This window comes from Corapipo altera, unplaced genomic scaffold (assembly GCF_003945725.1).
Source record: "Corapipo altera isolate COAL_440 unplaced genomic scaffold, ASM394572v1 0, whole genome shotgun sequence".
Taxonomy (NCBI): Eukaryota; Metazoa; Chordata; class Aves; order Passeriformes; family Pipridae; genus Corapipo; species Corapipo altera.
Window position 1 is genome coordinate 6,891,849 of NW_020884872.1, and position 23,313 is coordinate 6,915,161.

Genomic DNA, 23,313 nt, shown 5'->3' on the forward strand with positions numbered 1-23,313 from the left:
ATAACAGGGTTTTCTCCTACTTTAAACAGATGAACTTTCCTGCTGTGTTGCTAGCTGCAAGTTTGGATTGCACCCTTAAAAGGGTTACTTTAACTTTTTTGGACTGCCATCTTTTTCTTTTGATGAACACAAAATTTTTCATCATTTTTCAGCCCAAAGTTCCCTTTAGCCTACTGCTCTATTCCAGAGGAACCTAGGAGCAGGCAATTAGGAAGAGAAAACATTCACTTCAGCTCATTAATGTTGGTAAAAACTGTCAAGAAGCAGGAAAGAGAAAAGATTTCATACAACTGAAGATGCAATTCAGATAGAGCTATATTTTTTAGAGGACCTTTTAAATCAAAATTTATTTGGCATCTAAAAGTGAGTTTTAAAAGGAGATTGCTTTAAGATTCCCAGGAGAAAGGTTTTCTTTCAGCTCTGCTTAGGTAGTGGTGATGCTCTGCAGAGTATTGTTTCACATGACTGTTCCATAATGAGGCTAATGAAACTTTTAAAACCTGTTAAAACTGAGCAAAAAATCCAACTGTGCCCATTAAAACTCTGTTCTTTTTCATTATGCAGTGTCTTTTATTTCTAAAGATTTTGGAAATACAACCTATTCTCTATGTGCTTCATCTCACTAATGTAGCCCTTCTGTCCATAGGTCTAGTCTGAAATTAAAATATACTTCAGTATTGTCACTCATTATTTTTTAATGCTTCCAATTTTGTTAGTGCTCTAGATGCCTCTTGGCTTCATTTCTTCATTCAACATACCTTTATTTAGGATATTTTTATTGCATAGAACAACGCAAATGTAATTTGACAGTGATCTCAAGCACCATCTTTGAATACTGTTGATAAGGTCTGTGGCTCATATTGATTTTCAAGGGGTGTTATGTAATTTTTTCTTCTGTCTGCTGTATAGAAAACTGCCAGACAATAACAGCAATGAGTGGATAATAAATCTACTGGGAGGGTTACAGGAACTGTGTAATTTCAGCAATATTAAGTACAAATGCCACAATTCTCAATCACAAAATAGCTGCTGTGAAGTAGCCTCCTATCTCTGTGGCAGCTGTATCTAATCCTGCTGATTATAATTGTTCTTATTCAAAAGGTGAGGGAGTTAAAGTGGGAAGAGAGGCTTTTAAAGATTCTATCTACTTGCACCTTCCAGAGGATTTAGCTCAATGAAAATGAAACACCAGTTTCAGTCATTAAAAATTGTCTTTTTATTGACTTGTCTTCTTTTTTAGGACAAGTAAATTAATTGTATCATAGATCTCAGGCTTAACTTTCACCTTTGAGTCTGTGCCTTAACTTTGCTGAGGTGTCCATTTACTTTCTACCTGTGGATTTTGTTTAGACTGCTCATACCATAAATATTATTTTCAGGTGATCTGTATAGAGCCAGATCTCTCAGCAGGTTTCAGTACCTTAACCTCTGTGTTCTTTGCCGCTGACTGATTTTGGAGCTTATGGCTTAAAAGTGAATTCTTAAGATGCACTTAAGAAGAGGTCCCAATATGGCATTTAAAAAGATTTCCAAAGAAGAGAGAGGACCACTGGCTGCCCGTTTAACCTCAACAGAAAAACAGCAGCTGTGCATTGTCTGTGCTACATTCTTAAAGTGATTTAATGTCAAATTGACACTGGTTTTTAAAATACAGTTACCCTTGATAAGGTTTATTCAATTCTAACAAAATCTATGTGAAAATATGATTATATGTTCACAGCCCTTCATTTTCCAAGCTGCAGAATTTTCCTATGGCTACTAAATATGTTACTGAATAGGGAATCCAAGATTTTGTTCTGTCTTCTTCCTAAAAGGGTGGGATTTCTCATACTTCTGTGCAGAGCAAGAGCACGCACTTCCTCAAACTGTCCTCACTCTCTCTTGCAAAGACAAAGGAGGAAATCATTTACTTTCAGAGATACATCTATTCTTTGCTATTACAGATGTATTATATACCACTAAGTCTGAATAGCTTAAATTGTAAATAAACGCTGCATTGCCAATAGAAAAGGAACCAAAACCAGACAAAATCTGGTTAAGCAAAGGTATCATGGGAGTTACAAATGTTAGAGAAGGCTTGTTATTCAATGATGTCAAGAACACTTTTCCAACAACAATAGTTTTAAAGAGTAAAATGTTTCAGCAAATGGTAAACCTCTCTCCCCTCAGACTGAAAATATCTTTCTGTGATTTATCAGTACATCCACCCCCACAAAAGAGAATGACCATCTGCTGCTAATGTCCATGCTTTGTTCCCAACTTTTATGTATGCTGTTCCTTTACAGTCATGAACAGGACAATATCAACTTCTGTCAGAGTAGCAGAAATGGGGAATGCTCCAGAAGAGGGAATTTTGTTTGCATGAACTATTGCAATGATTTGATACAGGGATATTACTGAATCTGATTCTCATTCTAATATTTAATTCTATCAGATTTATGTTTTGAATAATGTCAAAGAATCTTTATACTATTCCAGGCAGTATGGTCTTTCTGATTCAGTATTATTGTTTAAGAACAATTACACTTATTTCAAACACAGTTAAATTTTGGCATGATGGAGTCAACACAGAGCCCCCCTTTTTTTTTAGAATAATTTTTAAAGAATCAAGTATTGAATGCTTTCCTCAGAAAGTCTGACAAAACGGAACTTTCACTAGAGATTTGATCATTAATATTCTAGATGTGAACTAGATTAATTTGAAATTCGGATGCAGGACTGTTGGATTCCCATTCAGTGAACTATTAACTTTGATAATTTTTCCACTGAAGAGAAAATTGGGACAAAAATTGTGATTAGACCTCTTTTATAATTTCACTATCAGCAGATCAGCCCCTGTTGAATTGTTCAGAGTATTTAATTTGGCTGAACAAGTTACTCTTTAGAGTACTGAAAGTTTTTGTGAACTCTGGGCTCTCTCCTGTAGCACTGCCAAGAGAGCTGCTGTTTCACAGAAGAGAGACCAGTGGGAATCAGAGCAACAGAGCTTTTCAGGATTCTTCTCCTTGGTTCAGGCTGTGCCTGTGTTTAGCAGGCACACAGTTTGATTTTCTTATGTTTGTACCAGCTGAAAGTTTTGCTTCCATGGTATTCTTCAGAAAAATAATTTTGGTTCAGAAAAAGAATTCTAAGGGTTTTTCAGGATTGTAGTTGATTGGCCTTTTTTTCAGGTAATTTTCTATAGCTGTGTTTCAGTTTAGGAAATGTTTGCCCGTTCCTTGTTTTCAGAGTAAGATTTTTTATGATAGGTACAGTAATTGTATGAAGTACAGTATTTAGAAGAGTATAGTTGCACAAATTCTTTAAATCATACAGCAGAAAGGAAAACATGTGAAGTAAATGGTCTTGTCATATTTCATTATGTATGGAAAACCTCTTCTGACTAATAATAAACCATGGAAGGGTTTTTGTGAGAACTGCTAGAGAATTAGGTGGGTTTGAGCTACTTAAGTCAGAAATTATCATTCAAAAAGCCTCCTAGGTTGCTTCTAATCCTGAAGATAATTCATTTGCTGCTTCTCCCTGTTGAGCTTTTGTTGTGCCTTAGAGCCATATAGTAGCATCCCATTCCCATTCCAGCATCAGCAGGTCAGTTTATGACTTACCTAAGCCAAGCAGGTGTTTATTTCATCATCTGACACCGATCATTTGCATTCAGGCTTAAGTCAAGTGTCCATACAGAAAATGCATGCTGTAACTATGGCAAATCAAAATCAGAGAAATAAAAAAATACAGAGGTCTGACAGATGAAATCAAGACTATGTGCAGAAGCCAAACTTAATGCATTAAGTAGTCATCTGATAAATATTGTTTGAATATCTCTGTTGAACATTTCCAACTGACAAGTTGCTGGTGACCTTCTTTTCGATGTGTGGGTTTTTGCAGTGTCCTTGTAAGGCTCTGATGTTTTACCCATGGACTTTATAGAGTACCCGCACATCTCTTGTGAGTGTATTCACTGCACTCTGAAAGACAGATTTGTAATCTTTGGCAGCTAATACAAAGTCCTTTTCTGAATCTAACCAAAAAATTATTCTGATGTTGTTTTGTATTTATACCTTTGTGTAAATATTAGAACTGTCTTACAGTTATCTCAAATTGTAAAAGCATGTTTGAGGTGATTTGTGTGTTTTGTTAACTCTGCAGGTACGCTACATGTAGGGGATGAAATCAGAGAAATAAACGGAATCAGTGTGGCAAATCAAACTGTAGAACAACTACAAAAAATGCTTGTAAGTGCCTGAAATATTTCTCATGTTCTTTATAGAAGTGCCTGTCTTATTTAGACAAAATTTTTATGTAATTGTGTTCTGATTTCCCCTTTTTCCTCTGTTCTTGATAGACTACATAGGCATGCAACGAAAGAGTTCACGTGTTCAGCTCTTAAAGCCTTCTACAGGCTCTCTCCTATTTTCAATACTGGCTTTTTTGAAGTTTTTACCCTGGGCTGGTTCAGGTGTAATTTTATTTATTCCATTTAGTCCCAGAGAAAAGATCATTGACAACCAGCCATTCCTGACAGATGTATGTCTAACCAGCTCTTAAAAAAACTTGACCAGTGGAAGTTGCCCAAACTCTCCAGGCAATTGACTTTCATGTGTAACTGTTATACATTTTACAAAGTTTTTCCCTAATGTCTGAGTTTTGTTCATTGAAATGCAGGAGTTTCTTCTCTTGTCTCTTGTAATCATAACAGCAAAACTACTGCTTTCCTCCTATTACTCATCCCAAGTTAGTCTATAAAGATCATAGACTCACAGAATAATTTGGGTTGGAAGGGACCTTTAAATGTCATGTAACCCAACCTCCCTGCAATGAGCAGGGACATCTTCAGCTAGATCAGGTTTCTCAGTCATGCCCTTATTTTAATTGTTGAGTCTACACCAGGTGTAGTCACTGAGTAGACTATGAGAGGAAAGAAGCTTTTCTTGACTGTTGGTATCGTTGCTACACAGATACCGAAGCAATAAATCACAGAATCATTAATATTGGAAGTACCCTCAGGAGGTCTCCAGTCCAGGCTCCTGCACAAAGCAGGGTCAACATTAAATACAGCCCAGGTTTCTCAGAGGCTTTGCCTGGTTAAGCCTGGAAATATCCAAGGACAGACATTTGACAGGACAGGTGCTTCTTTGGGTAACCTGTTGCACTGCTTAATTATCATAGGGAAAAATGTGTTCTTTACATGTAGCTGGAACCCCCCCTTCTTTCAGTTTATAACTATTGTTCTCGTGGTTCTAGGCATTGAAAACCTGGTCAGGCAACAAACTGATAATGTATGTTTATCCTTTAGATTAATGAGAGATTATTTAAATGTTTGTTTACAGGTGAAGTGACAACCATAGCATTTTAGCTTTTCTGAATATTTGCTTTAGGAAAACACGCTGTTGTTCTCGAACAGTGATGTTTTCCTTTCCAGCAGTAGTGATTTGGAGATTTTCTCGTCGGTGTCTCACAAGTGCTTCTCTCTTTGCAGAGGGAAATGCGTGGAAGTATTACCTTTAAGATTGTGCCAAGTTATCGCACGCAATCTTCGTCCTGTGAGGTAATGAATTTAATGAGCCATCCTGTTTCTCCCTCAGTCCTGTAACTAACTGCCTGCTGATGGCTGAATGTTACTGCTTTCTGGGAAATTGTTTCTGCCTGTCCTGTTAGATCACGCACACCAATTTTACAACGAAGATAACGGAACACGAGTAGGTCCCACCTACCTACTCAGCCCCGCCTTCATATTCATCTCATCAGCACCTTAACTAACTCTTTACAGCCTATTTAAAAAGAAAAAATAGGAAAGGGGGTCCTCAACTCGTGCACTTAGGAAGCCCCTTTAAAAAAAATGACCATTTAAACTTGTTCTTCAGGAAGTCTCTTAAAGTTCCTAAGCTGAGGAACACTCCTCCTGGTTTTTAGGCTTCAAATATTATATTGCTGCTTTGGGCTGTTAAGGGTTAATTGAAGAACCCGTTTCTGTATAACCCCCTTGAGGTAAATTTGTGGTGGTTGTGTGTATCAGTTACATGTGGCTTAATATTATGTTTCCATGAAAAGATGGTATATGTCATTACAGAAGGAAAACAGATTTGGAGTTAGTTCTTGTTGAACTGGAAAGTTGGTGTTGTTGTTTTTGCACAGCAGTGTTTAATTCCCTTCTGCTCACGAAGTTATGGTCCAGATTGCAACTGAAGGGAATTAAAATGTAGAAGATGGCTACTTGAGAGCCACTGTTACAGTTTAAGCATACAGATGGCATCTGCACTGTGTAGATGATGCCAGTCTCTCTGTGCCACATGTTTAACTGTACAAACAGTTCCCAAATTAGAATTCCGAGAGTGAAATCACAACCCCTGTTGAAGTCAAGCACCTTATCTTAATTAGAGCTGTGATTTCACCTGAATTGTTTTTGTGTCTCAGCAGATGCTAGAATACACAGAAACTGCTACTGTGGTTGTCAGAACAGTCTGTTTGCAAGAAAAAAAATTACTGCTTTTTGGTTGCCTTCTGTACTTCTAATCTGTACTTCTAATAGAATTCAACAAAAACTAAAAGGTTTTAGAGGTAGAAGGTTTGACAGATTTTCTCATGTGAGGCCAATTTTCTTAAAAGGTATAAGTATGAAAGCAAAAGTTTTCCCTGAAATGCAAAGTCTTTAAAAGAAATTAAATAGAAATTCTACAGTGTGTTACAAATTTCTGTAGTGACTTCTGCGCTGTAAATAGAAGTAATAATAGAAGATATCTCACTTCCCAACATTGGAACAGAGAAAGTAGTGAAACTGTAGACCTGCTGGGAAGATGATTATTTGGAAAAACTCAGCATACAGCTTTAAATTAATACCATTAGGTGTCATTTTAGTAATAGCAGATAATCTCTTTTCTTTAGCTTTGTGTCCTTAGGTTCTTCGTGACTGTTTCACAGAAGAGTGGAAAATAGGCTCTTACCTTTCTTTGAAAAAAACTAGAAGTGAAAAAAACCTAGCTAAACTAGAAGAGTGTGATCAAAGACAGGGAAAAAAAAGAAAAAAGGCATTTCTAATTATGAGACTTTGTGGCATTTAGCATTCATTTAATCAGAGGAGGCTGACTCTGTTCCCTCTGCTTGGCCACACTGTGACTTTGGCTAGATTTTCAACTGCTAGAAGTGTACACAAAAAGCCACAATTTTTAAATCATCCTGCTAAAGAACCACTAGGCCTTTGGTATTTTTTTCACAGAATTTATCAGGATTGTGATTCAGATGACAAATCAGATTCTTAACCATCAATAGAGGGTAATAATCGATGTTGAACAACATTACTAAGACACAGCAAGCTTGCTTATTGTGCCCTCTAGCAGGAAAAATTGACAGATATTTGGTGTTCACAAGTGTAATCTTACTAGTTAAGGTTTTTTTTTGGCAGCATTTCCGTATGTATTAATGTTTAGTTCCCCTCTCCCCTCAGTCATGGACTGATGCTCACGTAGTATAGTTTTGTCAGCAGAGGAATATAAAACAGAATGGAAACTAGGTGAGACCCCTACCATGATCGTGTCATTGGGTGGCAAAACATTTTTGGTAATCTAGAATAAGGAAAAACTAAATATTAGTAGAATCAGGGGTGATATGCCCTTTATTTAGAATCTGTCTTAGGCCCTTACATACAAAGGTGGGGAGATTGAGATGTTATTTTTTTGAATGAGATTTGAATTTCACTTGCAATATTTTTCTTCTTTTGTGGTCATTTAAAATTTAAATAAGTATTCGTAGAGATATTTTCTAAACATTAAGACAGTTCTGCATATTTAGGGAAGTCTTTTCTCTGTGCTCTGTAATGGTACTTCAGAGTCACTAGGCAGTTTTCAAAATCTCAACTGAATAATTTCAAGTTTCTTAGGCATTTTTGGCTTTTCCTCCCATGCCTTCCATCCAGTTACCAGGCCTTCTATTTCATGGAGTAGACTTTGCTTGGAAACATAATACTTTTGTATTCCATTGTGTAAAAATTTGATCAGCTGATCTAGTGTGAGATGACCTATTTAGTTTTTGGTGTGGCACATGACCTGAGTTAACACAGATACCTATATAAGATGGAGTCAGGATGTTGGCTTTTCTTCATCAGATACCCAGAAAGTTGCAGGCTTACATAAACGTAAACTTAAGTAACTATTGCAACATTCTTCCTATGGCTGATGGCTGCCTAGCTGTTTATATGTTTCAGTTTTATCCCACTGAGTAAGCATTTTGCTCTAGCTACACTTGCACTCTTACTTTCTACTGACAAGATACCCCAAGAAACTTTTTATAGTGTTAGATCTGTGAGAATGGTAAGGGAAGTACTTTTTTTTTTTCCCCAAAAAAAATTTCCTTATAAACATCCTTTATGTTTCAGCTTGTTTCTGTGAAACACTTAAGTTGTTTCATTAAGAAGAAAAGCTTTTACGTATATGAGATTTTAAAAGTCTGGTGGTAGTCACCATGTATTTTTTTTTTTTAGTCTTACATGGTTTCCCTTAGTACTCAAATTTTTATAGTCTTAAACCTTTTTTTATATTTTTATTAACGATACTACCAGAAACATTACTTGAGCAAAACTGAAATGTAAAAGTGTTTTCAGATTTTTTGGAAAGTCTCTCTGTTTTTTGTGTGTTTTTTATTTTGGGGGGGTTTTTTTGTAGATCTGACAACAATGTCATTGATCCAGCTGTTCCTGTCAGCATCTAATTTGATCAGGCCATATCTAGTAGACATAATTGACTTTTGCTATAGGTTTGCATCTCAAATGCATTGATTTATCATTCATAATCAACACCCAAGAACAAGGAATCAACAGGAAACTGGTTTTGCCATCATTTGGAAATAGTTGTGGTTTCTTCCTCTAAGGCTCCAGCTGTGGTGCTTCAATGAATAGTGAGGATCCCAAAGACTTCTGTCTGTTCCTTGGCTTGGGGCCAGACAAGTACAAGTCTAGATAGTCAAGTTTACTGAAACATGATGATAACCTTTCCACACTACTCAGAATCACTGGATCCTCCCAGTGTTTTCCTGCTCCTATCCCCAGGAAAACGAGGGCTTCTACTGATTTAGTGGAGAAACAACTTCACAACCAAAGCTGAAGTTTTCCAGGCCAGTTTGAAGCATTCTACAAGGATCTCTCTACTCACTGATTTGTCTCCTTAGACTGCGCATAATGCAGTTTTTCTCCTTACCTTTGAGTCTGATAGTCTTTGAAAGAAAATCTTAATTTCCTGATCCCTAGGAGATTAAGAATCTAAATGCCTTTGAATTGTGGCAGAACAGCCTAATTATGTAAAAACTCTGTGTATGTTTCTTGACTAGCTGGATAGATTAATTTCTGAGAGTACTGAAGTCAGTAGCACTGAAAATGTGTATTTTTCTCAGTATGTTATGATGAACATTTGCTTTGAATAATATGCTGTCTTCTGTTGAGATTGGTTGAAGGAATACAAATCAAAACATTCTCAGACCAAGAAAATTTCCTTCAAAGGGAGAAACCTTCAAGACAGTCCAGAAATAGTGGCATTCTCTAAATTTGTTTTTCCTTAAATGGCTTGGGTGTTTGCATAACTTTCCAAAGCTTTCCCTTGCTTCCTTGCTAAACCACCACTGACAGCAAATCATAACAAACCATATTTTAAAAAAAAAAAGCTTAAATTAATTTTTCACCTCTTTTTTAAAGTGAGAAAATAGAAGAAACTGAATTGCAGAGTAAGCAGAAAATCTCTTTATAAAGCAAGGAAGTCACTGCTTTTTTGGAAAAAAGTGTCTCCTAGCTACTCTGTTATAAAGGTGATGCTGATAATCCCATACACTCAAAAAAGGGAATAATGATTCCTTTAGACTTTTCCTTTTTTATGTATTTTTTTTCAGTAATGAATAGCTTGTTTACTCTCTTTTGAATATTTTAAACTTGTCATACTGGAGTGATATTTTTATTAGAATGAGGGCCGATTTCCCCCAGTTGCAAATAGTTATGGGAGGCAAATTTTGTTCTTGTGCCTGTAGCAGAAGTGTACAGACCCACATACTTTGAACCACAATGATTTTACAGCCATGTAATTGCCAGGTCTGTCCTCAAATGTGTTCAAATCAAAGCAGGGATCTACACAGATATATATGGGACTTTCTAAGGAGTCCACAAAAAGGTGCACGAGTTCTGCATGAGTTTGTTGCACATCACATGTACAGGCAGCAAGAGGGATAAAGTATTGCCTGTCATTTTAACTTTCCTTGATGCTTTAAAATAGCTATGAGTGTTATCACATAATTAGTATAAGTTTGAGAGTATTAGTAGAGGAACTTTCCCTGATTAATGTTGCATGAACAGTTAAGCTCCAGGTCTGTTTTTTAATTTGTTCACCAAGGGCACTTTTATTGAGAAAATGTGCCAGGGCTAACTTTGTGTGCTTTGAAAACTGTTTTAGCCCTTTTTGTCTGCTATCCCTGAAGTTATGCAGAATGACCAGACATTCCTAAACCAACCTTTGACATAAAATACTATATTCTAAAATTCCTCTGAGAGTAAAATGGATTTTTGTGTGAATTATTTTATTTCTGGAAGAGATGGCTCAGTTTATCTGACCTTGTGGGATTAAGTACTATACAATCAAAGTGGCATGTGAAAAAAATTGCTCTACAAGTTTCCTTTCCTTTGAAAAACACAGTCAAAAATTCCTGTTATCCTTCCTGTAGAATTTCCCAGTATGCACCCTGTGTCTGCAGTCTCCTCACTGAAGTGTAGGAACACACTGGTAGTCTGGGTCAAGACAAGTGGCTTTTTAAAGTGTTGTATTTTGGCAAAGTTTAATACTTTTAAGCCCATAAGAATGTTGGAGGAAAAACCATCAGTGTGATGTTAAGTGGATGAAAAGGGAAAAGAGAGGATCCAGCTTCCTTCCCAAGTGTTGTTTTAGTGTCTTTGGGGCACTGCAGAGAGATGTGTTTTGCTTAGCAGAGACTGATCAACACTGACAACCACCTCACAGATGAAAAAATAGTTAGAAACATCTTTAAAGTGGAATATGTACCTCATTCTGTTCCAAGTATTATTCAGCATATAACTTTTAGGTACTTAACTTTTAACAAAGACTGTTGTATGACTAAGGGCCGGGAACACTGTCAGCCATGTGAGATCTCAAAAGTCCCAGATGTCACTAATTAAAAAGCTGTTTGATTGCTAAGGCAACATGAAAATAGTTATTACCTCAGATACATCAAAATGTCAAACCTGAATCTTTAAACTATGGAAAGTCTTTTCAGATTTACAGAGTTTGTAGGGTGGAAACTTTCACAGATGAAGCAGCTAAGAAAATGGTTATAAGGCTGTGGATATAACTGTTCTTTGAAATATTTCTGTGTTCCTGTGATAGTGTTGTGTTGTTAATGAACCTTGTGTCTTATTTCAGAGAGATTCCCCCTCTACATCCAGACAGTCCCCAGCTAATGGTCATAGCAGCACTAACAATTCTGTTTCGGTAAGATTTCCAGTTCCACACAGAGAAACTGTGAAAGTTTTGTTGGTGCTCATCTGCCATTACTGTTATACTTATTGTGTGGTCAGTGGAAAATTTTGTCCTGATGGTAGAACTGAGGTTATTACATATGTAACTCCCCGTTTTCTTTTTTTTTTTTTTCCCAAGGGTTTTTTCCAACATATTCTTCTCATTAAAAACCATACAGTGAATTAAATGTCAATAACTGTACTGTGACACTTCGGTCATCCTTAAATCATTGTCAGCAGCTTCCTCAAAACTAAGCAGAGGTTTAAAGTGGAAGTTTTATTTCCACCCTGATCTTGGGAAGCAGTGTTTGAAGAAAACATAACTGTGCAGTTGGTATCCCGAGACACTTTAGATTCCTTTTTTTTTTTTTTTAAGTTTTGTGTTTTGAGAGCCCTCTGGAACGTGTACTGGTTTCCGCTATCTGAGTTAAGGAATTGGTGTGCTCTCTGCTGTCGTGGTACGTGCACATACTGTGTGAAACATGAGCCTTGCCTGGATATGGAAAGCAAAAGGAAGTGGCTTTAAACTGCACTACAAACCAAGCTATTACCATCACATCTTTAACACAAAGTACTTCTGTTTTGTTCGTATTCAGGTAGAAAGGTGCTGTCGACCCCCTGGGTTTTTTTTCTAAAGTACATCAATGTTAAAATTCGTGTCGTTTATCATTTGTCATTGTTTGGACCAATGTAGTAACTACACACAAGTTCCTTCAGTGAGTGCTGTCAGTATCATGAGTTCACAGGATTAGCTAAAAACAAACAAACCAAAAAAACCCAAAACGAAGTAACCACTCCTTTAACTACTAAAAAAACCCCTACAGCTTAGAAATTATTTGCCACAAGGTAAAGTGCTTGTTAATTAGTAGAATGAAAAATAATTGTGTGGATGAAAAATTTAAGAAATTTTTGTGAATTAAATTGAATTTTAAAATGATTAGTAGTTATAATCTTAATTCTCAGCACAATTAATCACGTTATACATTTTTAATAATAAGGTTTTTAATATTTATAATGGCCTCTTTCTCTTTTAAAAGGAAAACTTAATAAGTATTAAGTGGAAAAGGCAATCACATAAAGAGCCTCTTTCACTTGGTGGTGCTTTTGTGTTGAAGATGCTGAATTATTTATTAAAAAGCACATTCTTTATCTGCTTAAACTTTTTACCTGCTTTCTTCAGCTTGCTGCTAAACAGCCTGGGTTTGATTTCTTAAAGAAAAAAAATATTCCTAAACATGGGGCGATGCTTTATACTTTTGTCTAACTTACCATTTTACTGTTATGTAGTATAAATCACTAACAAATGGTGTTGTGTACCCTTAAAAAGTAAAATGAAAATTTCTTCTCCTGGGTTGACTTTATTCTGCAGGACTTGCCATCGACAACACAACCAAAAGGACGACAGGTGAATAGATAATCCTCCATAGGAATTTTTGTAAACTTAGTTGCTAGTAAACATCCCTGCTTATCATTTCCCCACTCATATTCTGTATGTGCTGAACTAAAACATTTAAGCTTAGAAAATTTGTTCCATTTTTTTCATTTTTCTTTTTAACTCATTTGTTCATGGCTAATTCAAAATAGCATTTTTTTTTCATGTGTCCTTGTGTGTGAGAGTTACAAATTCATTGTAAATTTAACTGGGGATGTTGTTTTAGTTCAGAGTGCATTAATAGACTTACTGTTGTGCAGTGACCTGTGCAGGTTTTTATCTTGGAGGAAAGCTCAAATTTGTACTTTAACTGAAATGGGGACTAGTAGGACTAGTGTCTAATACTCTGAAACATTGTACTGACAAAGATTCTAAAGCTTGAGTTGGTCTATAATTATTAATATTATCCAAGCTCTTCAAAGAAAAACATTAAGGACAGTTTCTGTTAAGGTCTGATAGGTCTGAAGAATAGCTTCTTAAATTTTTAGTCCTAAGACCCAGATTCAATAACCTCCCTTAACTTTGCTACCTTGACCTGATGTTGGTGCATCACAGACCAAAGATCTTCCCTCTCCAGAGAATTCCAAGAAAGCCCTTAGGGGCTCTGCAGAGGATTCCCTATCATTGTCTTCACAATTTTAAGATTTTTTTTTCTTGCTGCAGCCTGCAAATGAACACATACTGTCAAGTGATTTGTGATTCATCTTCAGTAACTGCTCCAGTTAATCTTTCCAGAATCTACCTCTGAATCTCTGTGTACTCAGCCTCTTTCTCTACCAAGAATTTTCATAATAATAGTTCTTGCAATTCCATTCAAAAAGTCAATTAATGACATTATCTCTTGTCTTTGAAAATCTTTTTATGCTGCTCTCTGGCTGAGATGGCTGGAATATCTGTTACAAGAATCAATTGCTCTCACTTCATTTCCCATTTTTAGAGTTTACAGCTATGTGATTCTTTCAACTTTCTGTTGTCTTCTGAAATTTCCAGCTGTCTGAATGTAAACCTGGAAGGGCTCCATGAAACACATGGAGTTAGGGTTAGGTTTTCGTTTGCTTCTCGTAGGGTATTTTTCCCAGGAGAAGAGACTTTGTTCAAGGCAATATCAAAGCAATACTCACACCATTTATAGTTACCTGATTCTTTTAAGAGTCTTCTCCCATGGAACCAGCATATTTTTCTGGCAGTTTGTTGTCCTTGAGGACACCAAGGGCTTGGATAGCAGATTGATTTTTATCTGCAAGGAAGTCTGTAATGTTCCATGAACTGCCACTGTATGGTGGATAAGGACTCAAACTGGAGCAGGGACTGAAAAGCAAGGAAGCTTCAAGATGATAAAAGTACTGCTGATAATTCTAGACCCTGTATTAGATAAGGCTGAGGCAAAATAAAGGATTGGTTCAATATTGATTGCTTCATGGAAAACAGATTGCTAAATAGACGTGATTGGTTTCAAAATATCATGTTTTTCAGGTAATTAAAAGAAATTGGGTCATTTGTCTAAACTCACACAGTCAATGCACAGCAGAACAAGGGTCAGATTTAGGATATTAAAAGTCGAGTTCTTTATTGGTATTATCATCTGATGCTCTCACTGTAAACCAATAAAAATACATCAGATACAAGATAGACGTGATTAACCATTTTAAGTTAATTTATTCATATGCTGGGTTGCAGATTGTATTACTATAGGACTTCTTTAAGTGCCATGAATAGTTCTAAAGCTGCATTTGGAGCAGCTATTTTCGGAGCTAAATTTGAGCAAAGTTGAAAAGTAATTGTTACAGTTTATACGAAGAGTATTACTTTGCAACATTGTAATTGTTGGAGGTTTTTAACTCTAGTCAGTTTTTAGTAAGAAAATCAGCAGTATGTGTATACAAAGCTGCCTGAAATTCCGTAGGGTGATGTTTGAAGTTCATATACTGTGGAAATTACCCGCTTAGGGCATGACATTTAATTTCAATTTTTAGATACTTTGGCTGCATGGAGGCTGTAATTAGCAACCAAAACTGGAGATCACTTTCATTTTTATTTTCTAGGGTTGAGACCTCACTAACACACAAAGAAAGGATTGGTATATTATTTTAAATTATGAAGTCAGAATCTGAATTCTTTCTGTTAATGTTCCTTAGAGAATAACTTGCTCAAATCATCGAGTTCATTTATAAAGGAGTAGACTTCTACTGAAAAACCCATGCAGAGAATTCTCAGGTTCCTCCCAAATAACTATAAGTGCAATATTAAATTCCTATTTAATATTTTTAAAATATATTTCTTTATGTCTTAAGTCTTAAAAATTTTTAGCCTAAATACTAAAGATCACTAACGTGGCCTAGGTCCTTTATACTGTCCAATAAAATGTCCTGTCATACAAATTTTTAAATCATACAATGGGACTTCGGTTGGAAAGTACAGATGTACAAGTTGTAATCTGCTGGTTTATAGTCTGTACTGCTTTGTGATAGTTGATATTGATTTGAGGGACTCTATCACTTCATTACCTTTTTGCTGTTCAGATTTTACAGTACGTAGAGGCCATGAGCTTTCAAAATAACATCAGGTGTCTCCATGGTTTGCTGGGGGGGCCTGTTCTGTTTCATTTCCAAACTACCACTTATGCTTTTGCCATTCTGTTTCTTCCTTTGCTTGTTGCAACCAGTATGTGTAGCTGCATTCACTGATCAGATTATCACCTGTTACTCTTAATACCGTGCCAGTAATAATATTGCAGTGTCTTTTATAAACTCTTTTTTTCATAGATATATGTAAGAGCACAATTTGAATATGATCCAGCAAAGGATGACCTCATTCCTTGCAAAGAAGCTGGCATCAGATTCCGAGTTGGTGATATTATCCAAATCATTAGCAAAGACGATCATAACTGGTGGCAGGGTAAACTTGAGAACTCCAAAAATGGTACTGCAGGTCTTATTCCTTCTCCTGAACTTCAAGAATGGTATGACTTAAATTTTCTATTAAAAAAATGAATTTAGCTTTGATTTTATTTCTGTCTTTCATGCTTTTCATTTTTGTGTAACTAGTTTTTGAATTATTTTCTTCTTTTTTTAAAAAAAAAGTCTGTTGTCTCAGTTTGTGTGGTATTGATTTTTTTTGTGTATGCATAGCAGTAGAGTTACATGTAATATCATAGATGTGGTTGCATTAGAAAAATAAACACCTGTGTTAATAAACATTGTGCTTTCTGGTATACTATAGAACGTTGTTTACATAAAGGGGTCAAATGAACTTCTCTTTCAGCTTCTAAACAGTGTTTTCATTAGTACTGCTTATATGCAAATGCTGCAGGAATAAGGTTTTAGCAGGATGACAAGCAGAAAGCTCATTGAGGGAGTTGGGGATTTTCTTTCCTCTTCATTTTTGACGTGAAAGTCAAAAATCAGAACGAAATCACAGTGCAAAGATCCCTGAATGACATATTCAGTGAACAGCAGTGGCACTGAGTGCCACAAAAACAGTGCAGAGCCTTTAAACAACCTCTTGGAGAAGCTGTTTAATAAAACTGTTAAAAGCATCAGCACAAATTCTGGCAAGCAAGTCCTGGGCCATCAAAGTTGTGGCCATAACTCAATAAAGTTTATCAATATGAATAATCTAGCCTGAAGTATTTCATACAGAATTTTCTACATAAAAGAATTGGGGTGCTGTGAAGGGTTAACAGCACCTGTGCCACCTGGACTAGCAAAGCTGTATATGACAGAATCTCAGAACCAACTAGGTTGGAAAAGACCTCTGAGATGAAGCCCAACCTTTGATCTAACACCACCTTGTCAACTAGACCATAGCACTAAGTGCCACATCCAGTCTCTTCTCAAATACCTCCAGGGACAGTGACTCCACCACCTCTCTGGATAGCCCATTCCAATATGTTCTTTTGAGTCATCATGAAAAATGATTTTGAAAGTTTTACTGTGCTCTTGTTGCATAAAAAAAGTCTTAATTTTCTAACTCATTCTGTGCAGCTTTTTAAAAATCCTTGGTTACAACAAACCTTTTTTTCTCCTCCGTGTGCCAGGCGAGTTGCTTGTATTGCCATGGAGAAGACCAAACAGGAGCAACAGGCCAGCTGTACTTGGTTTGGAAAGAAAAAAAAGCAGTACAAAGACAAATATTTGGCAAAGCACAATGCAGGTATGAAAAAAAAATGCAGGTAGCTTTAACGGATTACATGTTTTTCAGTTTAAACCTTGACATTAATATAAACCTAACTTAGGAAAATATAAGTAAAATTCTAATTAGGCCAACATTACTCTGCTTGCTCTTTGCTTAATAGAGCTTAATCAGTGAGAGGCAAGCTGCCACAAAATCAATGCATCCTAATATATCCTAATATAGGCTTACATTGTTTGGGGGGTTATGTTTAAAGGAGCTAGAAGCCAACAGGATATGATTTTTGTAATCTATATAATGTACTATACTCTACAGAAGACTTCTCAGTAGCATCCTTGTTAATGTGCATTTATAGTTACAGATTATATACATGAAAACATCACTAAAGGGTATTTTTCTTGAAGCATTACAGCTAAAAGTGCAATAAGAGCCTTTGCATAGTCAGTGTGTTATTTACAGTTACCAAATAGAACAAGCTGTTGGAGTTTATCCTCCTTGCAGTGATTTCTGCCTGAATATACTGACTTTTGGTTTTCTGTTCAGACTGCTGAAAAAAATAATTAATTGCTTTAGAAAATTTTGAAAGTAAAGCATGGAGTATGAGACCCTTGTCAAGCAAAATTCTTTAGTTTTAGTAGTAAAGAAGGGAGACTCCTTCATTCATGAGCAGAATTTAGTTTTCTTCTTTTAGTGTAAAATACTCAGTGTGCTGCAACTGCTTTTCAACTATTTTCTATTGCTTTTGCATTGCTATCACATTTTGAGATATTTTTGTCGTTGTGGTCTCTTGGGAGACATGCAGAGTTTTTTATTGGAATCAAAATATATACCTGTCCAAGCAGTGTAATGGAAGTATTTTATATATATTGCATTAATTTCTGGGATTTTTTTTTCAGTTGCATTCTTGAGGACACCAGTTAAACAATATAAATCCATATTTCCACATTTCTCTTTACTTGCACAGTTTACATGCAGTATCAGAGCTCATTAGGTATCACTACTACAAAATTTATAGTTCCTTAAAAGTCATTTGAAAATGAATTCTAAAAAAGTCAAATAACAGTAATTGTCATTTATACTCCTTAATTCACCACTGTATTTAAGATGTTCACAGTTAATATAAAATTACTCATTACCCTGAAAGCCTGAAAGCAAGGAGAGATTGAAAGTTTAAACTCGTTTCCTTCTTTTTGCTGCTTTAACATTCTGGTTGTTGTAATGTTTCCACTTCATTGCAGTGATTAGTTTACTGATTATTAGTTTACATAATTATGTATTATGTATTATTTACTAATTATGATCTTAACAAAAACTGTTGGGAATAAACTGGGGTTTATGGCCTAAATAAACCTAATACTGGTTTCAAAGTATTATCAATTGCTCCCACATACATTCCCTGAGCCTTGCTCCTCCCTTCAGTTATGGCAATATAACTGTGCAGGCCATGCTGTAAACTGGATTAACTGAAGAACAGCCCAACAAAACACATGGATTTTATTTCTTTAGGGCAGGTGCATTTCTTAATGCAGTTCTCAGTGCAAATACATATTAATGATGTCACTGTGAGTAAGCACAGCCTGCTGCAAAGGAATAAGCAAAAGGAAGAGGATGGCCAGGAAAGGAGAAGGAACAGGCAATGCTTTAAGATCAAAACTAGCTCAAAGACTTTGCATCAAATAAATTCCTGAAAGCAAGGTAGTCTAGACTTTCCTGTCTTGATGTAGGGGGACATTTTGGAGAAGGTTGACAGCACTGAGTCACACAGTTTGCCTGCCTTAGCCCTTGACACCAGCAGTGCTGTTAGTCACCTTACATCAGAGCAGAGTCTTTGCCAAAAATTAGAAGCATGAACATTAAAAATTATCATAATGACCGTAAAGAACCTGTTCTTTTCAGAATAGCACTTCCCCTTCCCCCTAAGAAGTCACAAAGGTAATGAAAGCACAGATTAGAGTCAAGATTTCTCTTTGAAACATTTATTGATCTTAGTGACCTTGAGGTGATGCCAGTCATATTCCAGGGAATGACACCAAATGTAGGATATAAAGAGGTTCACTGAAATGCTCACATGAGTTTTAAGTTTAACTAAGTTGGTACTGAATTTACCTTTTCTGAGTTACTCTATCATGGCTGGTATTGTTAGTCAGAAATAAATCAGCACCGACCTTTGCAAGCTTTCAGTGCATTTGTCTCAGAAAAAAATAACAAATCTTTTCCTCTGTTGGATCCAAAATAAGTATAATCAATGTCAAAATATTGCTCTTACAAGAAAGTGGAATTTACTTCTCTTGTATCTTAGTATAAAATTCAATAAATTGATCAGCAGTCTGTAATCTCTTTGTATTTCTGTGTTATTTTTGTCTTAGGGGTTCAAACTGAACTGGGATGCTGAGAAATGACTTAGTAAAATACTTCATAGTCAACTAAGATTTGTGTGGCCAGCTAATGATTTGAGAGCTTGTGTGGGATATTGGGATATTACTGGAACTAGACATGAGATTGTTCTGCAAATCATAGTTTATGAAATAAAGAGGAGACAATTTCCGTTACTTTTTAGAATTAGAAGCAAATGCATTCTTCTTTACAAGAAAAATGTAATCTTGTTTTTCTTTCCTCCATGCTTCGTTTTAGAGTGTTAGGCAATTTCATGATCATATGTTTTATCACTGTAAAGACAATTTTGAACAAAAGCCCACAGGAAAAAATGAAGTATTTTTTCAGTATTAGATTTGCTGATATTTTTATAAATGCTCTAGAGATACACTGCAGTGTATCTAGATATATTTTTAATTTATTTTACTGAAATGTTATTGCAGGACTTCAGAAAAGAATGGTCTTTAGAACATACTAGAGCTATGCTTCCTATTATGCATAATCTAGAAAATTGCCAAGCTTTTATAAAATATGTTTATCATTTCTTAATGTGATTTATTTGCCTTGTGTTTAGACTATTGCATGGTAAAGTTTATTTTGTGCATATACTTTTTATTTTACTAATATATTACAAGCCATATCTCAATGACCCCTGTACATTTTTCATGCTGTCTTACTCCCAATGGCCTCTGTGCATGTAAGTAACCTGTCAAGTGACAATGCCTCTTTATTTGCTTCTTACTGTTTCCTTTCAAGAACTCCTTTTCTTTATTAGCTAGTAACACTGAAGCATTGAAGTTCAGTCTTTAAATGTGCCCTGTATTCCTCATATCTTGTGTATTTTTTAAAAAATTATCATTTTTCTTTTGCATTTGAAAACCCTACAATCATTAGTTAAGTCCACGTAGACTGAGACACATCTTCTCCATGCTGCTAGTTTGTGATAAAGGCATTAATATGTGTCATTTCTGTTGTTTGTACCTGTTGTTTGTATCTAACATAACATGGTTTTGTTCAAGAAGAAAATAAAGGGTGGATTTTTTTATTACTGTTATTTTTTGATGGAAAATGATACTCTCAGGCCTAGATGGTTAGAATGGTAAAACTGTTTAGCATGTTGCAGATCTTTGGCTTTTTCTAGTATGAAATTATTGTTAAGTAGTTTAAATACTGTAAAATTGCAAAAAGGATAGTAGAATTCCATGTTTGTGGAATGGAAGAAAAATATGACTAAATTCTTGTTTGTAGGATTTGGGGAAAGGTTGAAAGAGATTGTTCTCTAGGATGAAATTCAAAATGCTTCAAATGGACTGGGAAGTTTTCATATCTGTATCTTTTCAAGGTCTTAAACAGTTGAGTGTGTCAATTGATTAATTTGTTGTTTGACCAAATTGAAGTAGTTGTACTTTTCCTCTCGAATTGAAAAATGTGACCTGTAAAAAAGAAATACATTAAGTTAAATCCTTTCCTGCTTTAATTGGGACTTTAGTACAACGAGCTTGTGCTCTCTGGTGGGCCCCATGCTCTTCATGCTGATCTTGGTGGCTGGGGACTTCTGGAACAGACTAAAGCTCCTGCCACTACCTACTTCCCTAAGGGGTTTTGGATGGGGGAGAGGGATATATCCAGATTCATCCTAAAAGATGGGTGGGATATAGTTGGGGTGAATACACCACTTAAGATTTGGAAACACTCAAAGGTCCCATAGTTAAGGTGCAGTCTCTCCTCCCTTCTTTTCATAGCACACAAAAATACAGAACTGAAAACTCTTGTTCATTATTCTGCTCACAATTGCTGATTGCTGTAATCTTTACAAATATAATTAACTGCCTCCTGGCTTCTTTTTTCATTAGAATTCTGCAAGAGTTACCAGAGATGATGTGTTATTGGGCACAGGAGGAATAAGTTGGTTTTAATGAACAAAACTTGATTTGTCAATCATTATATTCCTTGGCAATTGACAACAGATTGATAGGCATGATGGAATTCATCCAATTTCAACTGCAGTTGAAATTATATCTGAAATAATACTTTTACAATTTTTCCCTAAATATGGTGGAGGTTCTTTTATGTAATGCCATCACTTTCCATTAGAATTCTTCATTCTGTCACGAGTTTTAAAAGCATGTCAACTTAACTAGCACATGTGTTTAAAGAGAACTCTAATTACAATTAAAGGGTGGTGGTTTGAAAGAATAAATACCACAAAGTACTAACAGTCTTCTCTATGCATTTCTCATAGATCTTGTTAAAACATTATAATGAAAGTATCCCTATCTTCAGTGTAAATAGATGTTCTCATACTGTATTCATGTTGGTCACTGTCTACAGATTTTTCTTTAGTATTGCCATTTCTTAGGAATGCAAAGGTGAATGGCATGCTGTTTGAGCTAATTTTTGTGGTCTGCTGAATACTGCATGAAAGGACATGCAAACTTTGAGCATTTCAGTAGCTTTGTTACTGCTCTTAACAGTTCTTTAAAAGAACACTCTTGTTAAAATGCATAATGAATGGTTTTATTTTCTATATTACTTTGTATTATGAATCTAAAACTTGCTAAAATTGTAATTTGTAGCAGAATTAATTGTCACCCTTGATATGCCTTTTTTCTTATCCCTTGGGGGACTTTCTTTTATGTTTTAGTGTTTGATCAATTAGATCTCGTCACATATGAAGAAGTAGTAAAGCTGCCAGCATTCAAAAGGAAAACACTAGTCTTACTAGGTAATTTTTGGTTATTTTTCCGAACATAACAACATAGTTCTGAAGTCCTTCTGGTGGAAAATTTCTAAATTGTGTTTGTGTTGTGCTTCAGGTGCACACGGTGTCGGAAGAAGACACATAAAAAACACACTCATCACAAAACATCCGGACAGATTTGCTTACCCCATTCCTCGTGAGTAGCAATGTTCAGTGTACTGCAAAATTGTTTGTTGTCATCCTTGACAACACCCCTGTTGTTCTACTACATGTGTTCAGTTCTGCTGAGATGAGTCTTGAAGGTGGGAACTGTGCTAGGACTGGGTGTATTTCTTTTGATTTACCAAAGGGAGGGGTGGAAAGTAGCACCAATTTTACATCGAGTGTTTCTTGTTATTCACAAAACTTCTTGCTTCTCTCTACCCAAATGTTCCTTAATTCAGAATGAAGGATAAAACATTTCTCATTTCTAGCTGTGTATGGTTCCCATGAGAAGACATATAAACTGGATTTAGAGGAAACCTTTAATGTGTACCTTATCTGAATGTTTTAATTACTTCTCACAGCTTAGTCTTGGGGGCTGGTACTACTAAAATAACCTCAAGTTTCCAGAGATGACAATAAGAAAAAGAAAACACAATTAACTTCACTGCTTACAAGTGGGTTGTTACAAAGAGCACAGAGGTGTTTTTCCCTTCATGACAGTCTCTATCAATACCATGGCAGGAATTGCATATCCTATTACATGGTCTCTTGGAGATGCACCCTTTTTCCTCAAGCTAAGGATACTGAAACAAGAGTATCCAGTCCCTGACTGTCCACTCTATTTTAGACTGACTTCAGAAACACCATTCATGGCTCAAAAGTGGTGGTTTTCCACATATAAGGACTTTGTTGTTGCTAAAAGTATTCTTTTAAGACCTTATCTGTAAACCTATTTGGAATGGGGAAAGGGTTAGTTGGGTGCTGATCTAAGTTCCCCTGAGTCAGATAAAGACCAGATCTATCAGAAGGAGAACAGAAAGCATGAGCTGTTAGATCACCCCAGCAGCAATGTGACACTGAACTGTTTGTCACACTACTGTTTATATCTAGACACTAAAATCCTCAATTAGATGTGTGGTACCAGGAGTATGTGATGTGCATTGTACTTATCTTATTCAGTACAGACAAGATTATATG

At 35.8% G+C, this 23,313-nt stretch overlaps 1 protein-coding gene across 11 annotated transcripts in view; it reads left to right on the forward strand.

The window, feature by feature from the left end:
* CASK (calcium/calmodulin dependent serine protein kinase) overlaps positions 1–23,313 on the forward strand; it is a 201,447-nt gene that overhangs the window by 166,218 nt on the left and 11,916 nt on the right. For 3 of the 11 annotated variants that reach the window (XM_027635954.1, XM_027635970.1, XM_027636035.1), the window contains 8 exons: positions 4,147–4,232; positions 5,477–5,545; positions 11,400–11,468; positions 12,864–12,899; positions 15,689–15,885; positions 16,963–17,078; positions 22,075–22,155; positions 22,247–22,327. In XM_027635954.1, coding sequence (XP_027491755.1) covers positions 4,147–4,232; positions 5,477–5,545; positions 11,400–11,468; positions 12,864–12,899; positions 15,689–15,885; positions 16,963–17,078; positions 22,075–22,155; positions 22,247–22,327 — 735 coding nt within the window. The remainder of the gene's footprint in view (positions 1–4,146; positions 4,233–5,476; positions 5,546–11,399; positions 11,469–12,863; positions 12,900–15,688; positions 15,886–16,962; positions 17,079–22,074; positions 22,156–22,246; positions 22,328–23,313) is intronic. The other 8 variants (XM_027635994.1, XM_027636008.1, XM_027635964.1 and 5 more) reach the window with 7 other exon arrangements.